Source organism: Scyliorhinus canicula, chromosome 15, assembly GCF_902713615.1.
Source record: "Scyliorhinus canicula chromosome 15, sScyCan1.1, whole genome shotgun sequence".
Lineage (NCBI taxonomy): Eukaryota > Metazoa > Chordata > Chondrichthyes > Carcharhiniformes > Scyliorhinidae > Scyliorhinus > Scyliorhinus canicula.
The window spans coordinates 96,146,052-96,169,590 of record NC_052160.1 but is presented as its reverse complement, the minus strand read 5'-3'; the positions used below and the strand labels follow the sequence as shown (position 1 = coordinate 96,169,590).

Here is a 23,539-nt window from a genome sequence, read left to right as displayed (position 1 = left end):
ACCATCTTTCAGATCTATTAAATCAGTCTATCCATTAAAAGGCTCAAAAGCTGCTTTATTTTAAATTATTCTGGAATTGGAAGCTTTTTTTTTTAAATCAGGCGCTCGGCGCAGACTCCAATACTAGGGTCCTCACCAAAGGAGGAAGAGGCTGCAAGTGCGCATGATCTGTCTTTTCCTGCTTTAGCCCCATTATAAGAGCTCAAGGTATGTAGATCATTGGTGTCCAAATCCTTAAATATCTTGAACATCCTGCTGGTATTAACCGTCAGGAGCTCAATAATGGTTCAGACACGTCATGTGCATTTATTCACCCAGTTATTTCTATAATTGCACGGGTATTAATTGGGATAGATTATGCGTTGCCTCCCAGTTGTGATACAGAGAGGTTAGGCCTCAGGCACTGTCGCTTGACTAAATAAAAGTTGCAGGAACATATTTCCCGAAAACGTGCTGTAATCGCAAAGGTGCTTATTTTGTATAGTTACTGTTAGTATTGAGTTAATATTTTATGTAAGTTTCCTGGCATCACCAGCGTGAAGTGTCCCTCTTGTCAAAGATAAGTTCCTGTAATAGCGGATGGGGAGAGCAATATTAATGTAGACCATGAACAATCAGGGAAAAAAGCATTTAAGCAGCAAAAAAGAAACGCAATTCTAAAGACCCTAACTTGTTTGGAGTTGTATTCTCAAGTTTACTCTTCTGCTCCTCTATGGAGTATATATTTCAAGCTGCAAGGCAATCATATTTTATCTGCAACTGTAACTAAATCTAAAATCAGAACCTATTGTGATTCATTTACTTTGTTTTAGCTTAATTGTGAATTTGGTGCTTAGAGTGCAAAATCACTAGTAATAGTAATAAGCTTTGGGAATATATTTGACATACATAATATGAAAGTTATCATGCATGTATTTATATGGTTAGGCTTAATAGAGGAAGAGATTAACCAATAATTAGGTGCAAGCAAATCAAATTGTGCAGAATTCAAGTATTGAAGGACCTCATTCTGTCTTCTGTCAGATGCTGATGCCCAAGAAGAACCGCATAGCTATCTATGAGCTCCTCTTCAAGGAGGGGGTAATGGTGGCCAAGAAGGATGTGCATATGCCAAAGCATCCAGAGTTGGCAGACAAGAATGTCCCTAACCTACACGTAATGAAGGCCATGCAGGTATTGTGTTTAATCAAATACTTACATAATCATATAGCACCTTTAATATAAGCATCCTGAGACATGTTAAAACAAAATTTGACCTTTAGCAACGTAGGGCAGGTGGCCGAAAGCTTGGTCAAAGGAGTAGGTTTAAAGTTGCGCTTTAAAGAAGGAAAGTGAGATGTAGGTGGGGACTTCCAGAGCTACCAGCTTCAGCAGCTGAATGCAGAGCAGCTAATGGTAGAGGGATTAAAATTACGAATGCTCACAATGCCAGAATTAGAGGTGCAAATATACCCAAGGGTTATAGAGCTGGAAGAGATTCCAAAGATGGGAAAGGCAATGGAGGGAAACTGAATGCAAAAATCAGGATTGTAAAATCAAGAAGTTGCTTGACAAGGAGCTATTGCATGTCAGTGAGCACAGAGGTGATGAGTGAATAGGATTTGATGTGCATAAAGGCATGGGTAGAAGGGTTTTGGATGACCTCAAATTTATTTGGAGTCGAACACAGCCAGAACTGTGTTGGAGTACGGTTTTCGTGACAGGTTCATAACATATAGGAACAGAATTAGGCCATTTGGCCCATCGAGTCTGCTCTGCCATTCGACCGTGGCTGATTTCATCCTGGCCTTACCTCCACCATCCTGCCTGTTATCCATAACTCTTCAACCCATTACCGATTTAAAAATCTGTCCAGCTCCTCAAATTTACTCCCTGTCCCAGCATCCACCACACTCTGTGGTAGCGAATTCCACAGATTCACAACACTTTTGGGGAAGTAGTTTCTCCTGAACTCTGTTTTAAATTTGCTACCTCTTATCCTCAGACTATGACGTCTTGGTCTAGCATGCCCACAAGAGGACGCATCCTCTCCACGTCTGCTTTATCCATAACGTTTGTCATCTTGTATACCTTAATTTGATCCCCCTTCTTCTAAACTCTAGAGAGTAAGGCCTAAATTGTTCAATCTCTCTTAATATGACAAACCCCATATCTCTGGAATCAACCTGGTGAACCTCCTCTGAACTGCCTCCAATGTCACTACATCTTTCCTAAAATAAAGGGACCAAAACTGAATGCCTTGTATAGTTGCAACAACTGCCCATTATACTCTACTCTATTCCTTTAGCTACAAATGGCAACATTTTATTTTCTGTACCTCATCGTTTTCTGTGATTCATGACCGAGGATCCCAGATCCCTCTGCAATGGATGTCTCTCCCCATTTAGATAATAAGTTGCCTTCCCATTTTTCCCAACCAAAATGCATGACCTCTCACTTATCCACGTTAAACTCCCATCTGCCACATTTTGGTCCACTCTCCTAACCTATCTAGAGAATCCTTAACTATGAGGTCCTTATTTCCTCATTGCAACTTACTAACCCACCTATTTTTGTGTCATCCGCAAATTTGGCGAGAAAACCTTTTATCCCAGTATCAAAGTTGTTTATATATAATAAATAGTTGTAAATAACTGGGACCCAAGGACCGAACCCTGTGGTTGCATCTTGCCATCTAGAAAAAGACCCATTTATCCTGACTGTCTTCTGTCCGTCAGCCAGTCTTCTATTCCAAGCTAAGTAAAAACTGAAGCAATGTATTGATTTAGCATCTTTGCCATTTCTGTGTTCCCCACTATAAAACTCTGGTTTCATCTTCCAAGGGACCAACATTCACTTTAGTGACTCCCTTCACTTTTATGTACTTATAGAAGCTTTTGCTATCCTTTTTGATATTTTGTGCTAATTTTCTTTTGTAATTTACCTTTGTTCTTTTTATTATTTTTTTAGTATTCCTTTGTTTATGTTTGAAAGTTTCCTAATCTTTCAGACTGCCACTGACCGTTGCAATATGTTATACCTTAGTTATTGTTCTTGATCTCCTTATTGTTTTTACCCCTCTTGCCATCTTTATCCTCACTAGGATATATTTTAGTTGTGAGGAATTGAGTATCTCCTTAAACAATTGCCACAGCTGTCCTACCTTTTAGACTTCCTGCCCATCCTACACGGACCAAAGTTCTCATGCCTCTTTAATTTCCTTTGTTTACTTCAGAACACAAGTGTGGGACTCTACTTTCTCGCCTCAAACTGAATTTTGAATTCTACCATATTATGGTCACTACACCCTAGAGGATCCTTAACTATGAGGTCATTAATTAATCCCTCAATAAACACTACCAAATCCAGAATGGCCCGCTCCCTGGTTGGTTCCCCAACATACTGTTCCAGGAAATAATCTCAAATGCATTCAATGAACTCTGCCTCCAAGCTATCCTTGCCAGTTTGATTCTTCCAGTCTATGTGCATATTAAAATCACCATGATTATTGCCATACCTTTCTTACATGCCCCATGTATTTCCTGGTTTATACTGTGGCCCAGAGCAAATCTACTGTTTGGGGACTTGGAGATTACTCTTACCAAGGACTTTGTCCCTTTGCTAGTTCTTATTTCTACCCAGACTGATTCCACATCTTGATCTCTAGTGCTTATGACATTTCTCCTTCCAGCACTGATCCTTTTCCTTACCAACAGGGCCACAACACCTCCTTTTCCTTTCAGTCTATCGTTCTGAAATACTGCGTGCACATAGATATTCAACTCCCTGGCCTAGTCTCCCTGTAGCCATGTTTCAGTAATCGCCACCAAATGGTACCCTTTTGTTTCTGATTGCGCCGTTAACTCATTACATTTGTTCCACTGTTAAATTTTCCTACTCTTCTATAATTCCTTGCTGCATAAAGACATTTCACCCGTTCTGTCCCTCACCTTTATTCTCTGGTAACCATCTGATACATCGTTAACTGTACTCTTACTCTGCCTTTAAATTGGGTTTTCTAATTTCTTCTACAACTGAACCTACCCCCCACCCCCAAATTCAGTTTCAAGCCCAATCCACAGCCCCAGTTACACAATTCACCAGCACTCTGGTCCCAGCATGATTACCTTTTTGGTTCTACTTTTTCGTTTGGCTCCTAGCTGTTCATACTCCCTTAGCAGAACCTCTTGTCCTTGTTCTACCTATGTCACTAGTACCTACATGGACCTCAACAACTAGATTTTTATCCTCCCACTCTTAAGTTCCTCTGTAGCCCAGATGAGATATCCTGAACCCAAGCACCAGGTAGGCAACACAATCTTAGGGATTCTCGATCCTAGTCACCAAGAACAGTGTCAATGCCCCTAACTATACCATCCCCAATTACGACTACATTTCTTGCCCCACCCCTCCCCGAATGGCTCCCTGCCCCACAGTGCTACGGTCAGTTTGCTCATCCTCCCTGCAGTCTGTGTTCTTGTCCACATTCTTGCACAGGCAGCAAGAATCTCGAACCTGTTGGACAGGGGCAAGGATTGAGACTCCTGCAACCCTACTTCCTGGATCCCTCTACCTGCCTCACTCACAGCCATACCCTCCTATCCCAGAACACTGGCCGAATTTAAGTTAGCTAGTTAGTCTAAGGGGTGTGACTGCCTCCTGGAGCGCAGTGTGAGGTGAATTTGGTGTCACTCAGCTCCAGACCTCATTGCATCCTTCGTCCAAACATGGACAAAAAAGCTGACCTTGAGAGCAGTGGTGAGAGTGACTGACCTTGACCTTTGAGGGAGAATGAGATCAAGGAGCACTTCGAAAATTCAAGTCATTGGGAATCGAGGGGAATTCTCTGCTGGTTGGAATCGTACCTTGCACAAATGAATTTGGTTGTGGTTGTTGGGAGGCCACACATCTCAGGACATTGCTGCAGGAATTCCTCTCAGGAGTGTTATAGGCCCACCCATATTCAGCCCTGATATTTGCTGATCATTCAGCATCATTTGCTGCTCTTCAAAATATTGTACCAGCCCTTCTCAATATGCCGCAAGACCTGGACACCATTCAGCTTTGGTCCATAAGTTGTAAGTAACATTCGTGCCATAGAAGGTCGAGACAGTGACCATGTCAAAAAGGGAGAATATAACCATTACCGTCTCTGAATCTCCCACTATCAACACCCTTGGGGTGCCCATTTTTCAGAGACTAAGAGCTCCCAAGACCAGAATCTCACCTGACTCCCCAAAGCCTGTCCACCATCTAAAAGTCAGAAGTGTGATGGAATACTTTCCACTTGCCTGGATGAGTGCAGCTTCACCAACACTCAAAAACAATACAGCGCAGGAAACAGGCCCTTTGGCCCTCCAAGCCTGTGCTGGTCATGATACCACCCTTGGCCAAAACCCTCAGCACTTCCTAGTGCTGTATCCCTCTATACCCATCCTATCCATGTATTTGTAGAGGTGCCTTTTGAACGCCATTAATGTATCTGCTACCACAACCTCCCCTGGCAGTGTGTTCCAGGCATTCTCCACACTCTTTTTAAAAAAATAAACCTGCCTCGCGCATCTCCTCTAAACTTTACCCCACAGACTTTAAACCTATGCCCCCTAGTGACTGACGCCGCCGCCCTGGAAAAGAGTGCCTGCCCATCCACACTATCCATGCCTCTCATAATCTTGTAGACCTGCATCAGGTCACCTTTCGACCTCTTTCATTCTAATGAAAACAGTCCAAGTCTATTCAGCCTCTCCGCATAGCTAACTCCCTCCAGACCAGGCAACATCCTGGTTATCATCCGCTGCACCCTCTCCAAAGCCTCCACATCCTTCTAGTAGTGAGGTGACCAGAACTGTGGGCAATATTCCAAGTGCGACCGCACCAAGGCTCTATGCAACTGTAGCATGACTTGCCAGATTTTATATACGATGGCCAGTCCAATGAAGGCAAGCATTCCATATGCTTTCTTGATTACCTTGTCCACTTGGGTTGCCACTTTCAAAGATCTGTGGACCTGTACGCCTAGATCTCTCGGACTTTCTTTATTCCTAAGAGTTTTGCCATTTACTGTATATTTCCCCTCTATGTTAGACCGAGCAAAATGCATTACCTCACGTTTGGCCGGATTAAACTCCATTTGCCATTTCTGTGCCCCAAGCTTCCATCCTATCTTTGTCCTGCTGTATCCTCTGACAACCCTCAACATTATCTGCCACTCCACCAACCTTGGTGTCATCCGCGAACTTACTAATCAGACCAGCTACGTTTTCCTCCAAATCGTTTATATATACTACCAACAACAGAGATCCCAGCACCGATCCCTGTGGAACGCCACTAGTCACAACCTTCCATTCAGAAAAACACCCTTCTACTTCTGCCTTCTGTGACCGAGCCAGTTCTGTATCCATCTTGCCACCTCACCTCTGATCTCATGTAACTTCACCTTTTGTACCAGTCTGCCATGAGGCACCTTATCAAAGCTTTACTTAAGTCCATGTAAACAACATCCATCACTCTCCCCATATCAATTATCTTTGTCGCCTCCTCAAAAAGCTCAAACAAGTTAGTGAGGCACCACCTCCCCTTGACAAAACCATGCTGTCTATCTCTGATAAGTCCTTTCTTTTCCAAATGGGTAGAAATCCTGTCCCTGAGAATTCTTTGCGATAATTTACCTACTATCGATGTGAGGCTCACCGGCCTATAGTTTCCTGGATTATCCTTGCTACCTTTCTTAGAGCGGTACCACATTAGCTATTCTCCAGTACTCTGGGATCTCACCTGTAGCCAGATCCCAATGAGGATACAGAGATGTCAGTCAAGGCCCCAGCAATTTCCTCCCTTGCTTCCCTCAGTATTTTGGCGTAAGTTCCATCTGGCCCCAGAGATTTATCTACCATAATGTCTTTTAAAACACCCAATACCACCTCCTTTTTGATGTCAACATGACCCAGACTATTTGCCAAGGACTTTTCATGAGCCCTCCTAGTTTCCTGCTTAAGTACCTTGCTACTTTCTCAGCAAGTCTGGCAGCATCTGTAGGGAGAGAAAATAGCTAACGTTTCGAGTCCGATGACTCTTTGTCAAAGCTTTGACAAAGAATCATCGGACTCGAAACGTTAGCTCTTTTCTCTCCCTACAGATGCTGCCAGACTTGCTGAGATTTTCCAGCATTTTCCCTTTCATTTCAGATTTTGCAGTAATTTGCTTTTATTTTGCTACTTTCTTTCTACCCCTCAAGGGTTTCGACTGCGCCCACCCTTCTAGACCGTGCAGAAGCATCCTTTTTTTTTGACGAGTTTCACAATATTCCTTGTTATCCAAGGCTCCCTAAACCTCCCATACTTATCCGTTGTTCTCTCGGGAACATGACTCCTGAATCCTGATCAACTGTCGCTTGAAAGACTCCCACATGTCCAATGTTGATTTATCGTCCAACCTCCGCATCCACTCCAAATTCTTCAATTCCTGTCTAATGTTATCGTAATTTGCCTTTCCCCGGTTTAGCATCTTTATCCTCATGCCTATCCAAAAGTACCCTAAAACATATGGAATAGGCTAAATCGCTGGCTTTTAACCCAGACCAAGGCAGGCTAGCAGCACGGTTCAATTCCCGTACCAGCCTCCCCGAACAGGCGGCGGAATGTGGCGACTTGTGGCTTTTCACAGTAACTTCATTGAAGCCTACTCATGACAATAAGCAATTTTCATTTTCATTTCACTACTCCCAAAATGTTCCCCATCTGAAACCTCAACCACCTGTCCAGGCTCATTCCCCAATTCCAGGTCCAGTACTGCCCCTTCTCTAGTTGGACTATCGACATATTGCATCAGGAAACCTTCCTGGATACACCTTACAAACTCTGCCCCATCCAAGCCCCTTGCACTAAGTGAGTCCCAGTCAATATTAGGGAAGTTAAAATCCCCTACCCAACAACCCTTTTGCACCTATCCAAAATCTCTACCTATCTGTTCCTTTATCTCTCACTGGCAGTTGAGGACACAATCCAGGACAAACCAGCCTGCTTGATTGGCACCCCATCCACCACCGGAGCACCCGGAGGAAACCTACGCAGGCACAGGGAGAACGTGCAGACACCACACAGACAGTGGCCCAGGTGGGAAGCAAACCTGGGACCCTGGTGCTGTGAAGCAACAGTGCTAACCACTATGCTACCGTGCTGCCCAACCTACACCACATAATTCAAGAAGGCAGTTCAGCATCATCACCACTTGGTCCAGGGCAATTGGCGACGGGCAATAAATGCTGGTTGAGCCATCGACACCCACGTGAAATAATTTTTAAAAACTCATCAATCTCCTCAGGTTTAGGGAAGTCCCTTTGCAAAATCCATTAAGGTAGATGAACCAGTGGAGGGTTGAACTGCTTTAACCGGAAAGTGGCAGGCCAGTCCCTTTAGTTTACTTTGCTCATGTTCGTGATTCAGAATTCTGGAGATTGTATTTTAAATATGAAGAAATCAATTTGAAAGACAAATTGTATACCAGAGAGAGAAAATAGTTGAAAAAACCTGACACTAAATTGTTCTTTCTTGATCTGCAGTCTTTGAAATCACGTGGTTACGTAAAGGAGCAGTTTGCTTGGCGACACTTCTACTGGTACTTGACAAACGAAGGCATCCAGTATCTACGTGACTACCTTCACCTTCCTCCAGAAATTGTTCCTGCCACCCTACGTCGCCAGACCCGTCCTGAGACAGCCAGGCCAAGACCTAAAGGTTAAAATTTTCTGCTGTTTAATCATGCCATTGTTAACAGTATACAAACTCAACATTCTCACTCACATATATATATTTAAACACGGAAATGTTTAATTTGACAATGTTGCTTTCCTTTATTGATGTGCCTAACAGCGTATTACCATTGGGAAGTAGTTCTGGAATAATGACTGTCGGTTTCTCATTGGGCATGTCATTCTCGACATTCTGTCTCCTCGGACCTTTTTAATTGAGGTTGAATGGGGGCTAGTGAATGCATTCACCTTGGCTCAATGTTATGAAAAATAAACTCGGTGGGGGGAATGGAAAATGAAGAAATTAGGGACATGTTAAAATTAAAGTTAGGCCGTTCAGGTGTAATGCCAGCAACACACCCGCATAAGGCAGGGAGATCTGGATTTCTGTCCCCCAGAGACTTAAATTGAGTCGATGGAGTTGTGCTATGGGTTGGCTGTGAACGATGGAATCAGCTCAAGGGGCTGAACAGCCTAGTCACCAAATGCATCAGTATCCTGAGTAAATGGGAAACTTTATTAGACCTGTGCTGATGCTGTTGGGTGATCAACTGCTCTGGTGGCTGGCATAACCCTCCTCTCTAGTGTACATGCCTAGTGGCTGGACAGGACCATTCCTGAGAGCAAAGATTGGGAACTCAGCTTTGGAGGGAATGCATTATATTCAGGCTGTCTACCATGATGGCATAGAAATATAAATGCTAGTACAGCTCTGATTCACTGATGCCTGTGAGTTCCAGTCTCCACAAGCAGCAGAATTGTACCCAAGCGCCTCATGCACATCAAAGCAGCCAATGCAGAGGGTTGATGAAGGCCAGTTAACAACTCTGCAGTCTGTTTTGATCATAGATCATATACAGTGCAGGAAATAAGTCAGTAAATAGCTTGAACTTGCTGTGACCAGTAGTATTCAGCAGTTGATATTTTGTATTCTCCAAATATTAAAATGATCACTCAGATGAAGTTGTGGTTGGCAGTACTTGGTGTTCCATTTAGTTGTGTCCCAATTTGGAGTTGATACCAGCATGTTTGCAGCTATGTCTGATTCATAGGCCAGTCTGCTATCAACAAATATTTACCTGTGAGGTTGCTGCATGTCAAAATAATTCACAGTACATTAAGCTCTTTCAGACATTTCTTGAAATGTGGCGAGGCCCTATATTAAATATTTAAATGTAGCATAAATGGTAACTTTGTCTGCTATAATCCCAGAACCCACTTTATACCAAGATTCTGTTCATCTAAATTAGAGCTGCTTGATCTTTGTCACCTTGAGCAACTTAGAACCCGGGGATACAAAATACCCAGTTGAAGCAGTACATATTGCACAATACGCCTGCATTCACCTCATGTTGTGGACTTTTCAAATTAGATTGTATTTCTTAAAATAATTAAATAGCATTATTTAAATTTGGGGTTCCAAAGCATTCTCTCTCTAAGCTAAGTTGAAAGGTAGCTTCATATTTGCTGCTATTTGAATTCTCCAATCTTTCAGAAAGAGACTGTATGACATTCTGGGGCAGTCAAATAGGCTCTACAGGCTGCAATAGAAATTACCAGACACTTGGATTGCACCTCTGGCCTAATTGTACAATCAACTCTTGTTGTGTTGCAGTGCTGTGTACACCCTGCTTCGTATTAGTTTGCATCCTGTATGATTTGAGAATGTAATCTTGAGGGAGTGCTGCACTGGTCTTTTGGGTGAAGATTTAACTATCGTGGCATCTCGCTTATGAGATGGGTGTACAATTTGAAGAATAGTTGGAGGATTATCCTGATCAATCAACCAACGCTACCAAAATAGATTACTTTGTCATTTATTTCATTGCTGTTTTGGGCCTTGTTGGGTATACACCTATATTTAGCTCAGTTGCCTGGGCTGGTTCGTGATGTGGAGCGACGCCAACAGCAAGGGCTCCCATACCGGCTGAGGTTATTCATGAACACCCTACATTCTCAACTTTGCCTGCTGCCTGAGGTGTGGGATGATTCCGTTTAAATCACCATCAGTCTGCTATCTCTCCAGGGGAGCAGCTTGTGGTCCTCTGGGTCTGTGGCGACATTTACAATTTTCTATATTACAGACATTTATAAGTTGACTTCACTCTTTCAAATCGCTTTTTGAATGTGCTGATGACATGAGTAGTGCTATATAAATTCAAGTTGGCTCTTAATCCTTTGGCTTTAAAGAAAAACTATGTTATATTTGCAATTGCCAGATCACTGCTGTTGTAGAACCTAGTATCTGGCTTGTAATGATAATATTATGAAACTTTTGTAGGTCTCGGTGAGGACCGTCCAGCTCGTCTTCGAGGTGAAGCTGACAGGGACACTTACAGGCGGACTGCTCCCCGTAAGTATTGATTGTTAGCAATATTATTGTGTGGATGAAGTGGGTGAATCTAGCTGGGTGAAGTGGCTGAATCTAGCTTGTATATAAATCATCGCTAATGAAACTAATTGGACATCTTTCAAAATACTCCATTTATTTAATTTGTTTCCTTCCCCCTTTCAGATGTCAAAAATGTCCTCCTTTGAGTGTAAATCAGAACTTGAAATATCTGTACATTCAAAGGTCAGCAACTAGCGAGAGCAAAATTTTATTTTTTAATAAATTTAAAGTATCCAGTTTTTTCCCCCAATTATGGGGCAATTTAGCATGGCCAATCCACCTACACTGCACATCTTTTGGGTTTGTGGGGGTGAGACCCACGCAGACACTGGGAGAATGTGCAAACTCCACATGGACGGTAGCCCAGGGCTGGGATTGAACCTGGGACCTCGGCGCCTTGAGGCAGCAATGCTAACCACTGTGCCAGCATGCTGCCCAGCGACAGCAAAAGTTGACTTATTTTTAAATTGTTTGTCTGCAGTTAACTGATCAATTTGAGAAATAATAGACTTAGCCCAGTTAATATGTTCCCTTTGTTCTGTCCGTTTAAAGAGTACTTGAATTTTACTTCCTCTCGGACTTTTGTTATATGGACCTAAATTCAAACCTTGGATTCCCTCAATCTTTAATTTTTTATGTGTTTGTGTATGTTCCTTGAAATTTATATGGGGAAATGAGGGCCAGTGTGTGTAATTTGTCCTCTGTTCATGCAAAGAGAAAGTCATGCATAGTTAACTTGGCTTTACCAATGAATCCTGTTAATTTTTAGGTTGGATTTGCATGTGCGGTTCTAATGTTTCTCTGCCGTGTTTTTTTCAAGCGCAGATCTGGATTTGAGAGAGAAAACATCAGGGGAGACAGTGAAATATTACTTTTTGTGTTACGTTTCTCTTTTTCAAATTTCAGTTCACATCAGTCCCAATTACTGAATACTAATCTTACTATGGCCCACCACCCTGTTTGCCTGGGACATATTGGGTCAGAATTTATGTGTACTCAAGGCATTAACTGCTTTCCAACTGAGCAGATTGACGTCTGCGCAGACTAGTCTGCAGGTGGCCATTTCCTATTGGCAGGAGATTCAGTAGATTTTTTAAATGTAGCTCCACGTGCGCCAATTTCTAACTGGTGGGCTATACCTTCTCATGGTTTTTCTCACTGTCACAGACGGATGTACCTGCCCTCTTACTGCCTGTAATCAGTATGTTTTGTATAGAAAGAAGTGTGCCTTTTCTTACCTTTGGCGTATGTATTTCAATCAAATAATTCAGCAGCAAGCTTTGTGAGTTTAAAATAAGATCATTTATTCTTATCCTTTATTCTCATATACCATATATACCCCAGTTGTGCCATGTCACATACTCAGCCTCATGCACACGCGCACATAGATTGGACATAGATCAAGATAGTGCACTTTTAGAGATTACAGTTAACTTAGTCTCTGATTTACGAATTCTTGTGTCCCATGTGGCAGGCCTGGGGTTTATTTTTTTTAAATATTTTTTATTCTCCTTTTTCACATTTACTCACGAATGTTCTCGCCCAACAATAAACAGTAATCAGTAACGAATGTAATGTCAATCCCCATATTAATAACAACATTCCCTCCTCCCACCAAACCCCAAGCATTAACCCGCATGTTCACACAAACAAATGACAAAAAGGAATTAGTGATCACCCATAGTCGCCATTAACATACACAGCCCCCCTTCCAACAGGTCCCCCCGCCACACCAGGGCACAGGGTGGAGAGTTTGGTCTCCAACCTATCAGGATCCGCCTTCGGGCGATCAACGGGGCGAAGGCTACAACATCTGCCTCCGCACCCGTTTCCAATCCTGGCTGGTCCGACACCATGAATATGGCCTCCCGGGGGCCTGGGTCCAGTGTCATGTGAACCACTTTAGAAATTACCCTAAAAAATCTCCTTCCAGTAATCGTCTAGCTTTGGACAGGACCAAAACATAATGAACGTGTTTAGCGCACATCTTCTACTCCAAAGAATCGGCTCATCCTCTCCCTCGTGAGGTGTGCTCTATTTACCGCCTTCAGCTGTATCAGCCCCAACCTCGCGCACGAGGTGGAGGCATTCACTCTCGGAGCACCTCACATCAGAACCCCTCCTCCATACCCTCTCCCAACTCTTCCTCCCACTTTGCTTTGATACCTTCCAGTGGTGCTTTCTCCTCTTCCAAAATAGCTCCGTAAACCACTGACACTATCCCCTTCTCCAGTCCCCCTGTCGTCAGCACCTCCTGCAGCAATGTGGAGGCCGGCTCCACCGGGAAGCTCTGTATCTCCTTTCTGGCAAAATCTCGAACCTGCATGTATCTAAACATTTCCCCTTGCTCCAGCCCATACTTCGCTTCCAGCTCCTTCAATCCTGCAAACTGACTCCTAAGAAACAAATCCTTTAGTGTCTTAATCCCCATTTCCGAAAATTTCCATCCCACCTCCCTGGCTCAAATCTGTGGTTCTCCCGAATCGGCATTTCCCTTGACTCTGCCCCCAACCCGAAGTGTTGGCGAAACAGCCTCCAAATTCTCAATGAAGCTATTATTACCGGACTCCCTGAGTATTTCCCCGGGGCTATCTGGAGTGGCGCTGTTGCTTGTGCTTTCAATCCCGACCCCCTGCACAAACACTCCTCCATTCTGACCCACTGGGAATCAACCCCTCTGACCCAGCTCCACACCTTCACATTCGCTGCCCAGTAGTAATACATCAGGTTCGGAAGACCCAAACCCCCTGCCTGCCTTCCCGTCTGTAGCAGCACCTTTCTAACTCTGGCCACCTTCCCTCCCTATATGAAAGAAGTAATCCTTCCCTCAATCTCTCTGAAATAAGCCTTTGACAGGAAAATCGGCAGGCATTGGAAAATAAACAGAAGTCGTGGCAGCACGTTCATTTTAATTGCCTGTACCCAACCTGCCAGTGACAGAGGGAGACCATCCCACCTTGCCAGATCAGCTTTCACCCCCCACCAAACTAGAAATGTTGTACCCCCCCCCCCTTGCGGGCAACCTGCATCCCAAGTACCTAAACTGAGTCCCTGCCCAATGGAATGGCACCCATCAGGCCTGGGGTTTCTTGAATGGATTTGATGAGTTGAAGTGAGAACCTTGTGAAGCGATGGATTCACGGCAGGTTGCAAAGTTTATTGTAATTGAATTTCTGAGGTTGGTTCTTGTGTGAACATTGAAACTTGAACAGATTAAGTACTTTGGCAGCTAATTTCAGAGTCTGATTCTCAGACTGGCTGACGACTGATGTTTCTTAACAGACAAAAATGATGCTCCCTTCTCTGCGCTTGCTGCCTTTTTGGTGTTTTTCTGCAGACTGCCCTGGTCTGGTTTCGATAATTGACTGGCATCGTCCCACCAGAGTAGTTTGGAAGTCTGAAGTCATCGCTACAAAATAGGAGATAGATGGTAGCCTTTCACACTAATCTTGTGAATAATTGGTCTTGTCAACTTTCTTTTGTTAAATTGTAAACTTGGAGACATAGAGTCTAGGAGTCCATTGACTCCTGGAAGATGAGTTCATAGTGGTTTAGGGACAATTCCTTCGAGCCGTATGTGCTCAAGCCAACCTTGATTGGCAAATTGGCGGGCAATTTGAAACTTGATAATGCACAACGAGACAGGATTAATTAATTACCACATAGTGAAGGCTCCTCTTGGTAGCATTGATCAGAACATGATTGAATTTTGCATTCAATTTGAGGGAGAGACGGGTGGGTCTATGACTTGTTTTGAATTTAAATCGGGCCAATTATGTGGATATGAAGCCAGCTAAAGTGAACTGGAAAATTTGGTTGCGGTATGGGTCCATAGAGATTCAGTGGCGTGTATTTCAGGAGATGTTTTGTAATACTTGGGAAAGATGCATTCTGGTGAGAAAGAATAACTAGAGGAAGGATGCAGCAACTGTGGCTAACTGAGGAAGTTAAAGGTAGTATAAAATTGAAAGAAAAAAACGTACAATTCTGCAAAGATTGGTGACCAATTAGAAGATTGGGTAGAATATAAAGAACAGCATAGAGGAAGAAATTAAAGAATGAGAGAAAGCTAGCTAGAAGTATAAAAACATAAAGAACATTAAAAAGTATGAGTTTCTACAGGTATTTGAAAAGGAAAGAGTAGAAGACTGGGGGATTAATAATGGAAAATAAGGAAATGGCAGATGAATTGAACAGATATGTTGCATGTCTTGAAATGAAATGAAAAATGAAAATCGCTTATTGTCACGAGTAGGCTTCAATGAAGTTACTGTGAAAAGCCCCTAGTCGCCACATTCCGGCGCCTGTTCGGGGAGGCTGGTACGGGAATCGAACCGTGCTGCTGGCCTGCTTGGTCTGCTTTAAAAGCCAGTGATTTAGCCGAGTGAGCTAAACCAGCCCCTAGTGAGCTAAACCAGTCTTAACAGTAATGATACAAATAACATCCCAGAAATAAATGTGCATGAAGAGGTGACAGGGAGGGAGGAACTTAAAACAACTGCAATCACCAAGGGAAAGAGTACTGAGAAAATTAATAGAACATAAAAAGTTGACAAGTCCTGGGCTTCTCCCTAAAATCTTAAAACTAAGCGACTGCTGAGATACATTGGTTTTAATTTTCCAAAATTCCTTACATTCTGGTGTGGTACCATCAAATTGGAAAATAGAGAATGTAACTTCTCTATTCATGAGAGGAGAGTCAGAAAGCAAGAAAATACAGGCCCAGTTAGCTTAACATCTGTCATTAGGAAAATTCTGGAATCCATTATTCAGGAGGTTGATGGAAAATGGAAGATGGAAAATTATAGGCCAATTAGCCTAACCTCGGTTGTTGGCAAAATTCTAGAATCCATTGTTAAGGATGAGATTTCTAAATTCTTGGAAGTGCAGGGTCGGATTAGGACAAGTCAGCATGGATTTAGTATGGGGAGGTTGTGCCTGACAAACCTGTTAGAGTTCTTTGAAGAGATAACAAATAGGTTAGACCAAGGAGAGCCAATGGATGTTATCTATCTTGACTTCCAAAAGGCCTTTGACAAGGTGCCTCACGGGAGACTGCTGAGTAAAATAAGGGCCCATGGTATTTGAGGCAAGGTACTAACATGGATTGACGATTGGCTGTCAGACAGAAGGCAGAGAGTTGGGATAAAAGGTTCTTTTTCGGAATGGCAACCGGTGACAAGTGGTGTCCCGCAGGGTTCAGTGTTGGGGCCACAGCTGTTCTCTTTATATATTAACGATCTAGATGACGGGACTGGGGGCATTCTGGCCAAGTTTGCCGATGATACAAAGATAGGTGGAGGGGCAGGTAGTATTGAGGAGGTGGGGAGGCTGCAGAAAGATTTAGACAGGTCCAAGAAGTGGCTGATGAAATTCAACATGGGCAAGTGCGAGGTCTTGCACTTTGGGAAAAAGAATAGAGGCATGGACTATTTTCTAAACGGTGACAAAATTCATAATGCTAAAGTGCAAAGGGACTTGGGAGTCCTAGTCCAGGATTCTCTAAAGGTAAACTTGCAGGTTGAGTCCGTAATTAAGAAAGCAAATGTAATGTTGTCATTTATCTCAAGAGGCTTGGAATATAAAAGATGGGATGTACTTCTGAGGCTTTATAAAGCACTAGTTAGGCCCCATTTAGAATACTGTGAGCAATTTTGGGCCCCACACCTCAGGAAGGACATACTGGCACTGGAGCGGGTCCAGCGGAGATTCACACGGATGATCCCAGGAATGGTAGGCCTAACATACGATGAACGTCTGAGGATCGTGGGATTATATTCATTGGAGTTTAGGAGGTTGAGGTGAGATCTAATAGAAACTTACAAGATAATGAATGGCTTGGATAGGATGGACGTAGGGAAGTTGTTTCCATTAACAGGGGAGACTAGGACGCGGGGGCACAGCCTTAGAATAAAAGGGAGTCACTTTAGAACAGAGATGAGGAGAAATTTCTTCAGCCAGAGAGTGGTAGGTCTGTGGAATTCATTGCCACAGAGGGCGGTGGAGGCCGGGACATTGAGTGTCTTTAAGACAGAAATTGATCAATTCTTGATTTCTCGAGGAATTAAGGGCTATGGGGGAGAGCGGGTAAATGGAGTTGAAATCAACCATGATTGAATGGTGGAGTGGACTCGATGGGCCGAATGGCCTTACTTCCGCTCCTATGTCTTATGGTCTTAAGGTTATAGCGGGACACATAGAAAATCTCGATGCAATTGGGTCAGAGTCAATGTGGTTTTGTGAAAGGGGAATCGCGTTCGACCAATTTACTGGGTTCTTGAGGAAATAACCAGATAAAGGGCAACCTGTGGATGTGTAGTTAGATTTCAGGATGCAGGAAGGTCTTAAAGCATTCAAGTCAAGAACTGCAGGAAATTAAGTTAGTTGTCAAGATACTACATCAAAGGTTAAGCAAAATAAAGGCTCATGGTGTAGAGGGTAACATATTAGCATGGATAAAGGATTGATAAGCAACAAGAAATAGACACTTGGCATGACATTCACCTTGCCTCAGGTGGTGGCAACTTAAACTGAACCATGTTCCCCAGACTATGTTCTAATGGATCTTAATGACAATATTTGAATGTGACAGTTTCTTTCGCGAGCTTGAAATCTGTCTCTACTGCTGGAATGAATCTTAAAACCTCATAGTTCTTTGTTTGTAGTGGATTGTGCATTTATTTGTCAAAACAATGTCGAACAGCCTTATACAGCTAATTGAACTGTTACAACCAAGCCATAGCCCCCTCTCCTCTCTCTCTCTCTCTCTCTCTCTCTCCTCTCCCCCCCCCTCTCTATCTCTTTCTCTCTCTCTGATATTCAGGCTTTCTGAGCAGCCAAGCGTCAGCAATGTCATCCACACTAATTTGGAGATGATGCAATGGAACCCGGATTAATTCCTTCACTTGCAGTGTGCAATTTGTATTCAAACTAGTGTTCAAGTACTTTAATCTAAAATAGTCTTCCACATTAATGTTTTACATTCCTGTAAACGCATTTTATAGTTCCAAAATCAACAACCCGCTGCCTCCTTTTATCAAACTGAGGCTTCTTGCTATTAGGCTCAGCATCACGTGGCTTCGCTCCACTGCCTTTAGAGCTTGAGCACCATTGTTGCTTGGCAACTGGAATCAGTGCTAAGTGTGATCTGACCACAGTACTGTACATAAGATCCTCTGACATCTACTGTTTTGGCAATGTGTGTCTGTTGGCAATTCTGTTGTGTTTGTTTTTCGAAATATATTTTTATTCAAAAAAAAAGCTGCTGAACAAATATTCACCATACAGCTCGTGAACATCAATGCAGCGGATGTAGTGCAAACAGTTTGTTATTTCTAGGTTTTAGTAGCGTTAATCCCCCCCCCCCCATGGCAAATTTGACCTTTTCTAGTCTCAGGAATTCCCCAGGTCTGCCAGCCACTCGGAGGCCCTAGATGGTGCTGCTGATGTCCCCCCAAGTAGGAGTCGAACCGAGCTATTAGGGGACGAAGGCCATAATGTAGGCCTCCCCTCCACTTAAAGAGCTCCAGCCGGTCCAATGCCCAAAGATTACTACCAGTGGGCATGGTTCCACCTTGATCCCCGTGACCTCGAACATGGCTTCAAAGAACGTGGTACAGAATCTGACCAATTTTGGGCAGGACCAGAGCACGTGGGCATGGCTGGCTGGGCCTCTCGGGCATTGCTGACAACTGTCTTGCATCCCTGAGGAGAACCTGCTCATGCACGTCCTAGTCAGGTGTGCTCTGTGCACTACCTTCCATGCTGGCTGGCGGTTCAAAGCATAGAGCAGCGGGTCATCTGCATAGAGAGAGACTCTGTGCTCCCTGTCTCTTCTGGGTGCCTTTTCACCCCTCTGCTGATCTGAGCACGATAGCCAGTGGCTCAGTTGACGGAAGGGAAAGCAGGCATCTCTACCTCGTGTCTCTGCAGTCGGAGGTACTTTGAGCCTGTGCCATTCGCCCGGATACTCATCATGGGAGTGCTGTAGAGTAGCTTCACCCACAAGGCGAACACTGGCCCGAACCCAAACCGTTCCAGTACGTCGAAGAGGTACTTCCGCTCCACCCACTTGAAGGTCTTCTCTGCGTCCAGGCAGATGATCACCTCTGATGTCTCCTCCCTGGTGGGGACACCACATTCAGCTGGTGTCTGATATTCGCCGTCAGCTTTCTGCTCTTGACAAAGCGGGTTTGATCATCAGCGATCCTTTCTGACAACAACTCTCCTGTCATCTTGCCAGGCCTTTCGCTAGAACTTGTGATTCTGTGTTCAGGAGTGAGGTAGGTCTGTATGACCCACACTACCACCAGGTCTTTGTCCTGTTTCTGCATCAGTGAGGTTGAGGCCTGTGCCAGCATGGGCGGCTAGGCTCCCTCGACAGCGAGTTGTTGAACATCCCCAGCAGGTGCGGGGCCAGTACTGCCGTGAATGTTTTATAGAAATCCACCGGGAATCCATCAAGTCCCAGTGTCTTCCCAGATTGCTTGTAGTTGATGCACTCCATTACCTCTAGGCCCAACGGTGCCTCCAGTCCCTGCACATTTTCCTCCCCCACAGCTGGAAAGACCAGCCCATCCAGGAACTACTTCATCTTTGAGTCCCCCTGCTGGGGTTCAGATATGTACAGTCCCCGGTAGAAGTTTCCAACGGCGTCATCATTCTCCTCCACCAGCACCGCCCCCGTCTCTGATCTGTGGGATATCTTGCGCGGCCGGCTGCTTCCTGAACTAGTGGGCCAGCAGGCGGCTGGCCCTGTTCCCATATTTGTAGACGGTCTGGTGGATCTGGCTCACTGATTTTCTGGTTGTGATCAGTTCAAACTCTCATTTGTAATCTTTTCCTCTCTGCTAATAACTCCACTCTTGAGACCATGGAGTACTGCCGATCAACCTCCAGTATGGAGTCCACCAACCACTGTCTCCTACCCCCCATCATCTCTATCGCTATGTGCCCTGCATGCTTTTATCTGATTTCTGTGACTAATATATTAATAGTGCTCTATAATTACAAGTTACTGTTTTTCATCCTGAGCCAGCTTCTTTTCCATTTCCAAGTTTTATTGGAGATCCACTGCTTTGAGCTTAATTAACTAGTGGCCTTTCAGTGGAACTTGGAAGTCCAGAAGGTTGGCCATAGGATATTACCCCTTCTATAATTGCATTATTCCACTTGGAATTGAGATGAGAGTAATAGGGTATAGTTACCTCTGTCTATTTTGCAGGCCTTATTTTTTTTTCAATAATTGTCAATGAAAGCGACTGCAGTGCACAGAGAACAGATACTTCATAAATATCATGGGGTTGTTAATGAATAACTGCAGAGGGACTTGGCTCATGCTAAAATGCATAGACTGGTTCCTGAAGGAAATTCTTGATTGAAGGCATATCCTGCAGAGTAAGTTGGAATGGGTACATCGGTTGTTGAAAAGACGAGATCTCGCCCTGTCCCTGGCAATGTTTGAGATCTGAACTCGCTGGGAATCTTATCAGATGGGGGTGGATTGGGTTGACCCTAATGGATCTGATCTGTACACACATTCTATCAGATTGGTGGAGTTTAGATAATAATGGGTTGCATCCTTACCTGATCTAGCATCTTGTAGGAATTTATGGAGGGGGTTGCTTATTTATCTTAATATTTGGCTGGATGTTATTCATGCCTATATTGGCATTGGCAGGGCAGTGTCTTTGCCATGTAGTGAAATCTACAAGAGTTCTTGACATTGAATACTTTAAGGCTTTCATAGTTCCAGAAGAGACAAATACTTTTTTTTTTCACACCATTGTCAAAGTTGTCCATAACCTTGCTTGACGCAGATGATGGCAGATGGGTTATCCGAGGGGTCAAATTCATTATAATTCCTTCACTCTTTGTGGCCAGAGATCTCGAGCTTATGGGAGTGTTCTGAATTTCTATTTGTTCCTTTCTGACTACCATTGTGGAGCCCTAATTGTACTATTGAAATTGGGTGTCGGGCTTTGAAGGTGCAGTAAGGTTATTGAAGCTTCAAGGGCTTATGTGGAAAATAGTCACTAAGAATGGGGCATTGTGTAACCTTCAGGAAACTGCTTTTTGTTCAATGACGGATCAAGTGCTGATTTGCTGCATCTGCTGAGATAATATGGATCATTGTTGGACATCAGTTCTCAGTTAAACTTTAGTGTTGACGCTTCCCAAATAAATTTGCTTTGACATTGAATGTGCCAGTAGGGTCAGTTGATGTTTGGCAGGCTGAGGCAGGCAAGTGTGTGGAACAGCATGGAACCAGCCATTCATATGCAGTTGCAATCCCTGAATTGCCTGCAGCAATACTGAATCACCAAAGGTGCAGCTCATGAAGTTCCATGATTGTTGGAGAAGATCTGTCTTCAGTTAGGTAGCAGCTTAGGGGGCAGCAAAGGTTTTGGACGATGAGTGATCAGAAGGGCTGAGAGATGCATCGTACAAAATCCCAAGATTTATGGCGACCAAGGACCAGTCCTCAGGCAAGAAACAGCTTGGGTGAAATACAGAAATTTTGGGTCCCTTTTTTAATTTGAAGGTAACTGAGTCTAATTTCCTTTCTACTTGCTTGGGTCAGCACATTTGAGTTGGATTTCCTTGAATCAGCTAGCCCTATGGGTGAGATTTATTTCAGAAATGTACTTCTGATCTTGGGTTGCTACTTCATGTTGCTCGCTGGCCATCAATCAAAGAGGATACCTCAGAAGCCCTACAGTGCAGAAGGAGGCCATCCGGCCCATCGAATTTGCAACAACCCTGTGAAAGAGCACCCTACCTAGGCCCAGTCCCCCACCTAACCTGTACATTTTTGGACTGGGAGGAAACCGTAGCACCTGGAGGAAACCCACACAGACATGGAGAGAACATGCAAACTCTGCACAGTCTCCCAAGGCAGGAATTGAACCCGGGTCTTTGTGGCGCAGTGAGGCAGCAGTGATTGCTATCAATTTAAGAATTGGATTTAATAAATGTATTCATTTAAAAAATATTTTCCAGTAGGAATAGAGTAATAAATGCATTTGTCGTTTTTACAGTTGGGTCAGACAAGAAGGCTGAAGCTGGTGCTGGTGCAGCTACAGAATTTCAGTTTGTAAGTATTGTTTTTTCCCAAGATTTTGGGAGAGGGGGCAGGAGAGAATAACATTTGAAGTTTTTGATCCAGTGGCTTAAGGAAGTGAAACAATTTCTTCAATTTTCACAAAATATGCAAAGTAGAAGAATCTGTCATTTTTGCTGTTAGTTGGAGGTTGCATTATTTAATTTACCTGGGTACAGTAGTTGCCACTTTTTTAAATGTTTTTTAAAAACATTTGAACTGATGGAATGAGCTAAACTTAATTATCCAAATACAGACAACTACATTGTGTGTTTGCCCTACAATAGCTGGGGGTTGCTAAACTATGTAGTAACAGAAGATTAAAGAGTGAACTATGAGTTGATGTTTTTCTTAAGCTCTATTGGTAATGTAATTAAGAAGTTTTCACATTGCTGACTGTGCCATTTGTTTTACAGAGAGGCGGATTTGGCCGTGGTCGTGGGCAACCTCAATAATGTGTACAAATTGTTGTGTAAAATAAAGTCAATTGAAAAAAATTAACTTGCTTCCATGCTCATTAGTCGTTGCACTCAAATATTTTTATTTGACTTGTCATATTTATCCTGAGATTTGATTATTTTGGGGAAAAAACATTCCATCCAATAGTGCTCTTCCAGCTTGGACAAGGACAGCAGGCGCATGGGAATACTACCACCTGCATATCATTCTGACTTGGAAAGATTCTCCTGGACATTTATCATAATCCTGGAAATGGCTACCTAATAGTCCATGTGATGTAGATACTCCCACAATGCTATCAGTTTCAATGTGTAATTAGGGAGGAATAATAAATGTTGGTTCTGGCAGAAAAACTTAAATAAAAACTTCCATTTGAGGGAGATAAATTAAAAATTAGAACTGATGTCTGGTTTCAAAAGAGGCAAATTAGTCTTGTTCCATCAGATTGCTTGGTGCAATCCCAATTACTGGTTGTGAATGAAAACAATAAAGCACAGATGAGAATTAAAAGCGTATGAAATTAATGGGAATATGGTTGTGTGGATAAAGTGACAAATGGGGCAGAAAGCAAATGTCAGATGATAAAAGGGAACTAATTCAGCTTGGAAATATATAGTGAAGTATATTCCACTGGGTTTTCTATTGGGGCTGACTTCCCGTTGTTAACACAATCTTATTTGATATTCTTGACCAAGTTTTTTAAACTTGTACCCTATGTAAGATTTTGTTAATGCTAGTTTTTAGGTTCTTGGTTTGAAGTAACATTAATGGATTTTGTTTTAACCATTTTTAAAATTATTTTTCAAATTTCTGCTAGTGGGATATTTTACAGAATCGCAGTTGTTGCTTTTGAGAAAGTACA

At 43.2% G+C, this 23,539-nt stretch overlaps 1 protein-coding gene across 2 annotated transcripts; it reads left to right on the top strand.

The window, feature by feature from the left end:
* Nucleotides 1-6: 6 nt before the first annotated feature.
* Nucleotides 7-22,719, top strand: rps10 (ribosomal protein S10). 2 transcript variants are annotated; one of them, XM_038820249.1, is made up of 6 exons: nucleotides 7-207; nucleotides 1,024-1,173; nucleotides 8,537-8,711; nucleotides 11,007-11,078; nucleotides 22,157-22,212; nucleotides 22,635-22,719. In XM_038820249.1, the coding sequence occupies exons 2-6, from the start codon at nucleotides 1,024-1,026 to the stop codon at nucleotides 22,671-22,673; spliced, it is 492 nt and encodes a 163-aa protein (XP_038676177.1). In that variant the 5' UTR covers nucleotides 7-207; the 3' UTR covers nucleotides 22,674-22,719. The 2 variants fall into 2 exon arrangements, with proteins under 2 accessions (XP_038676177.1, XP_038676178.1); XM_038820250.1 differs by lacking the exon at nucleotides 7-207 and adding an exon at nucleotides 445-467.
* The last annotated feature ends 820 nt before the right edge of the window (nucleotides 22,720-23,539 follow it).

Bases quoted from the DNA above. Each gene is read 5' to 3' on its own strand.
- rps10 (XM_038820249.1), top strand. From the start codon at position 1,024: ATGCTGATGCCCAAGAAGAACCGCATAGCTATCTATGAGCTCCTCTTC. The intron at 1,174-8,536 runs GTATTGTGTTTA...CTTGATCTGCAG, and splicing joins ACGTAATGAAGGCCATGCAG to TCTTTGAAATCACGTGGTTA. The intron at 8,712-11,006 runs GTTAAAATTTTC...AAACTTTTGTAG, and splicing joins AGCCAGGCCAAGACCTAAAG to GTCTCGGTGAGGACCGTCCA.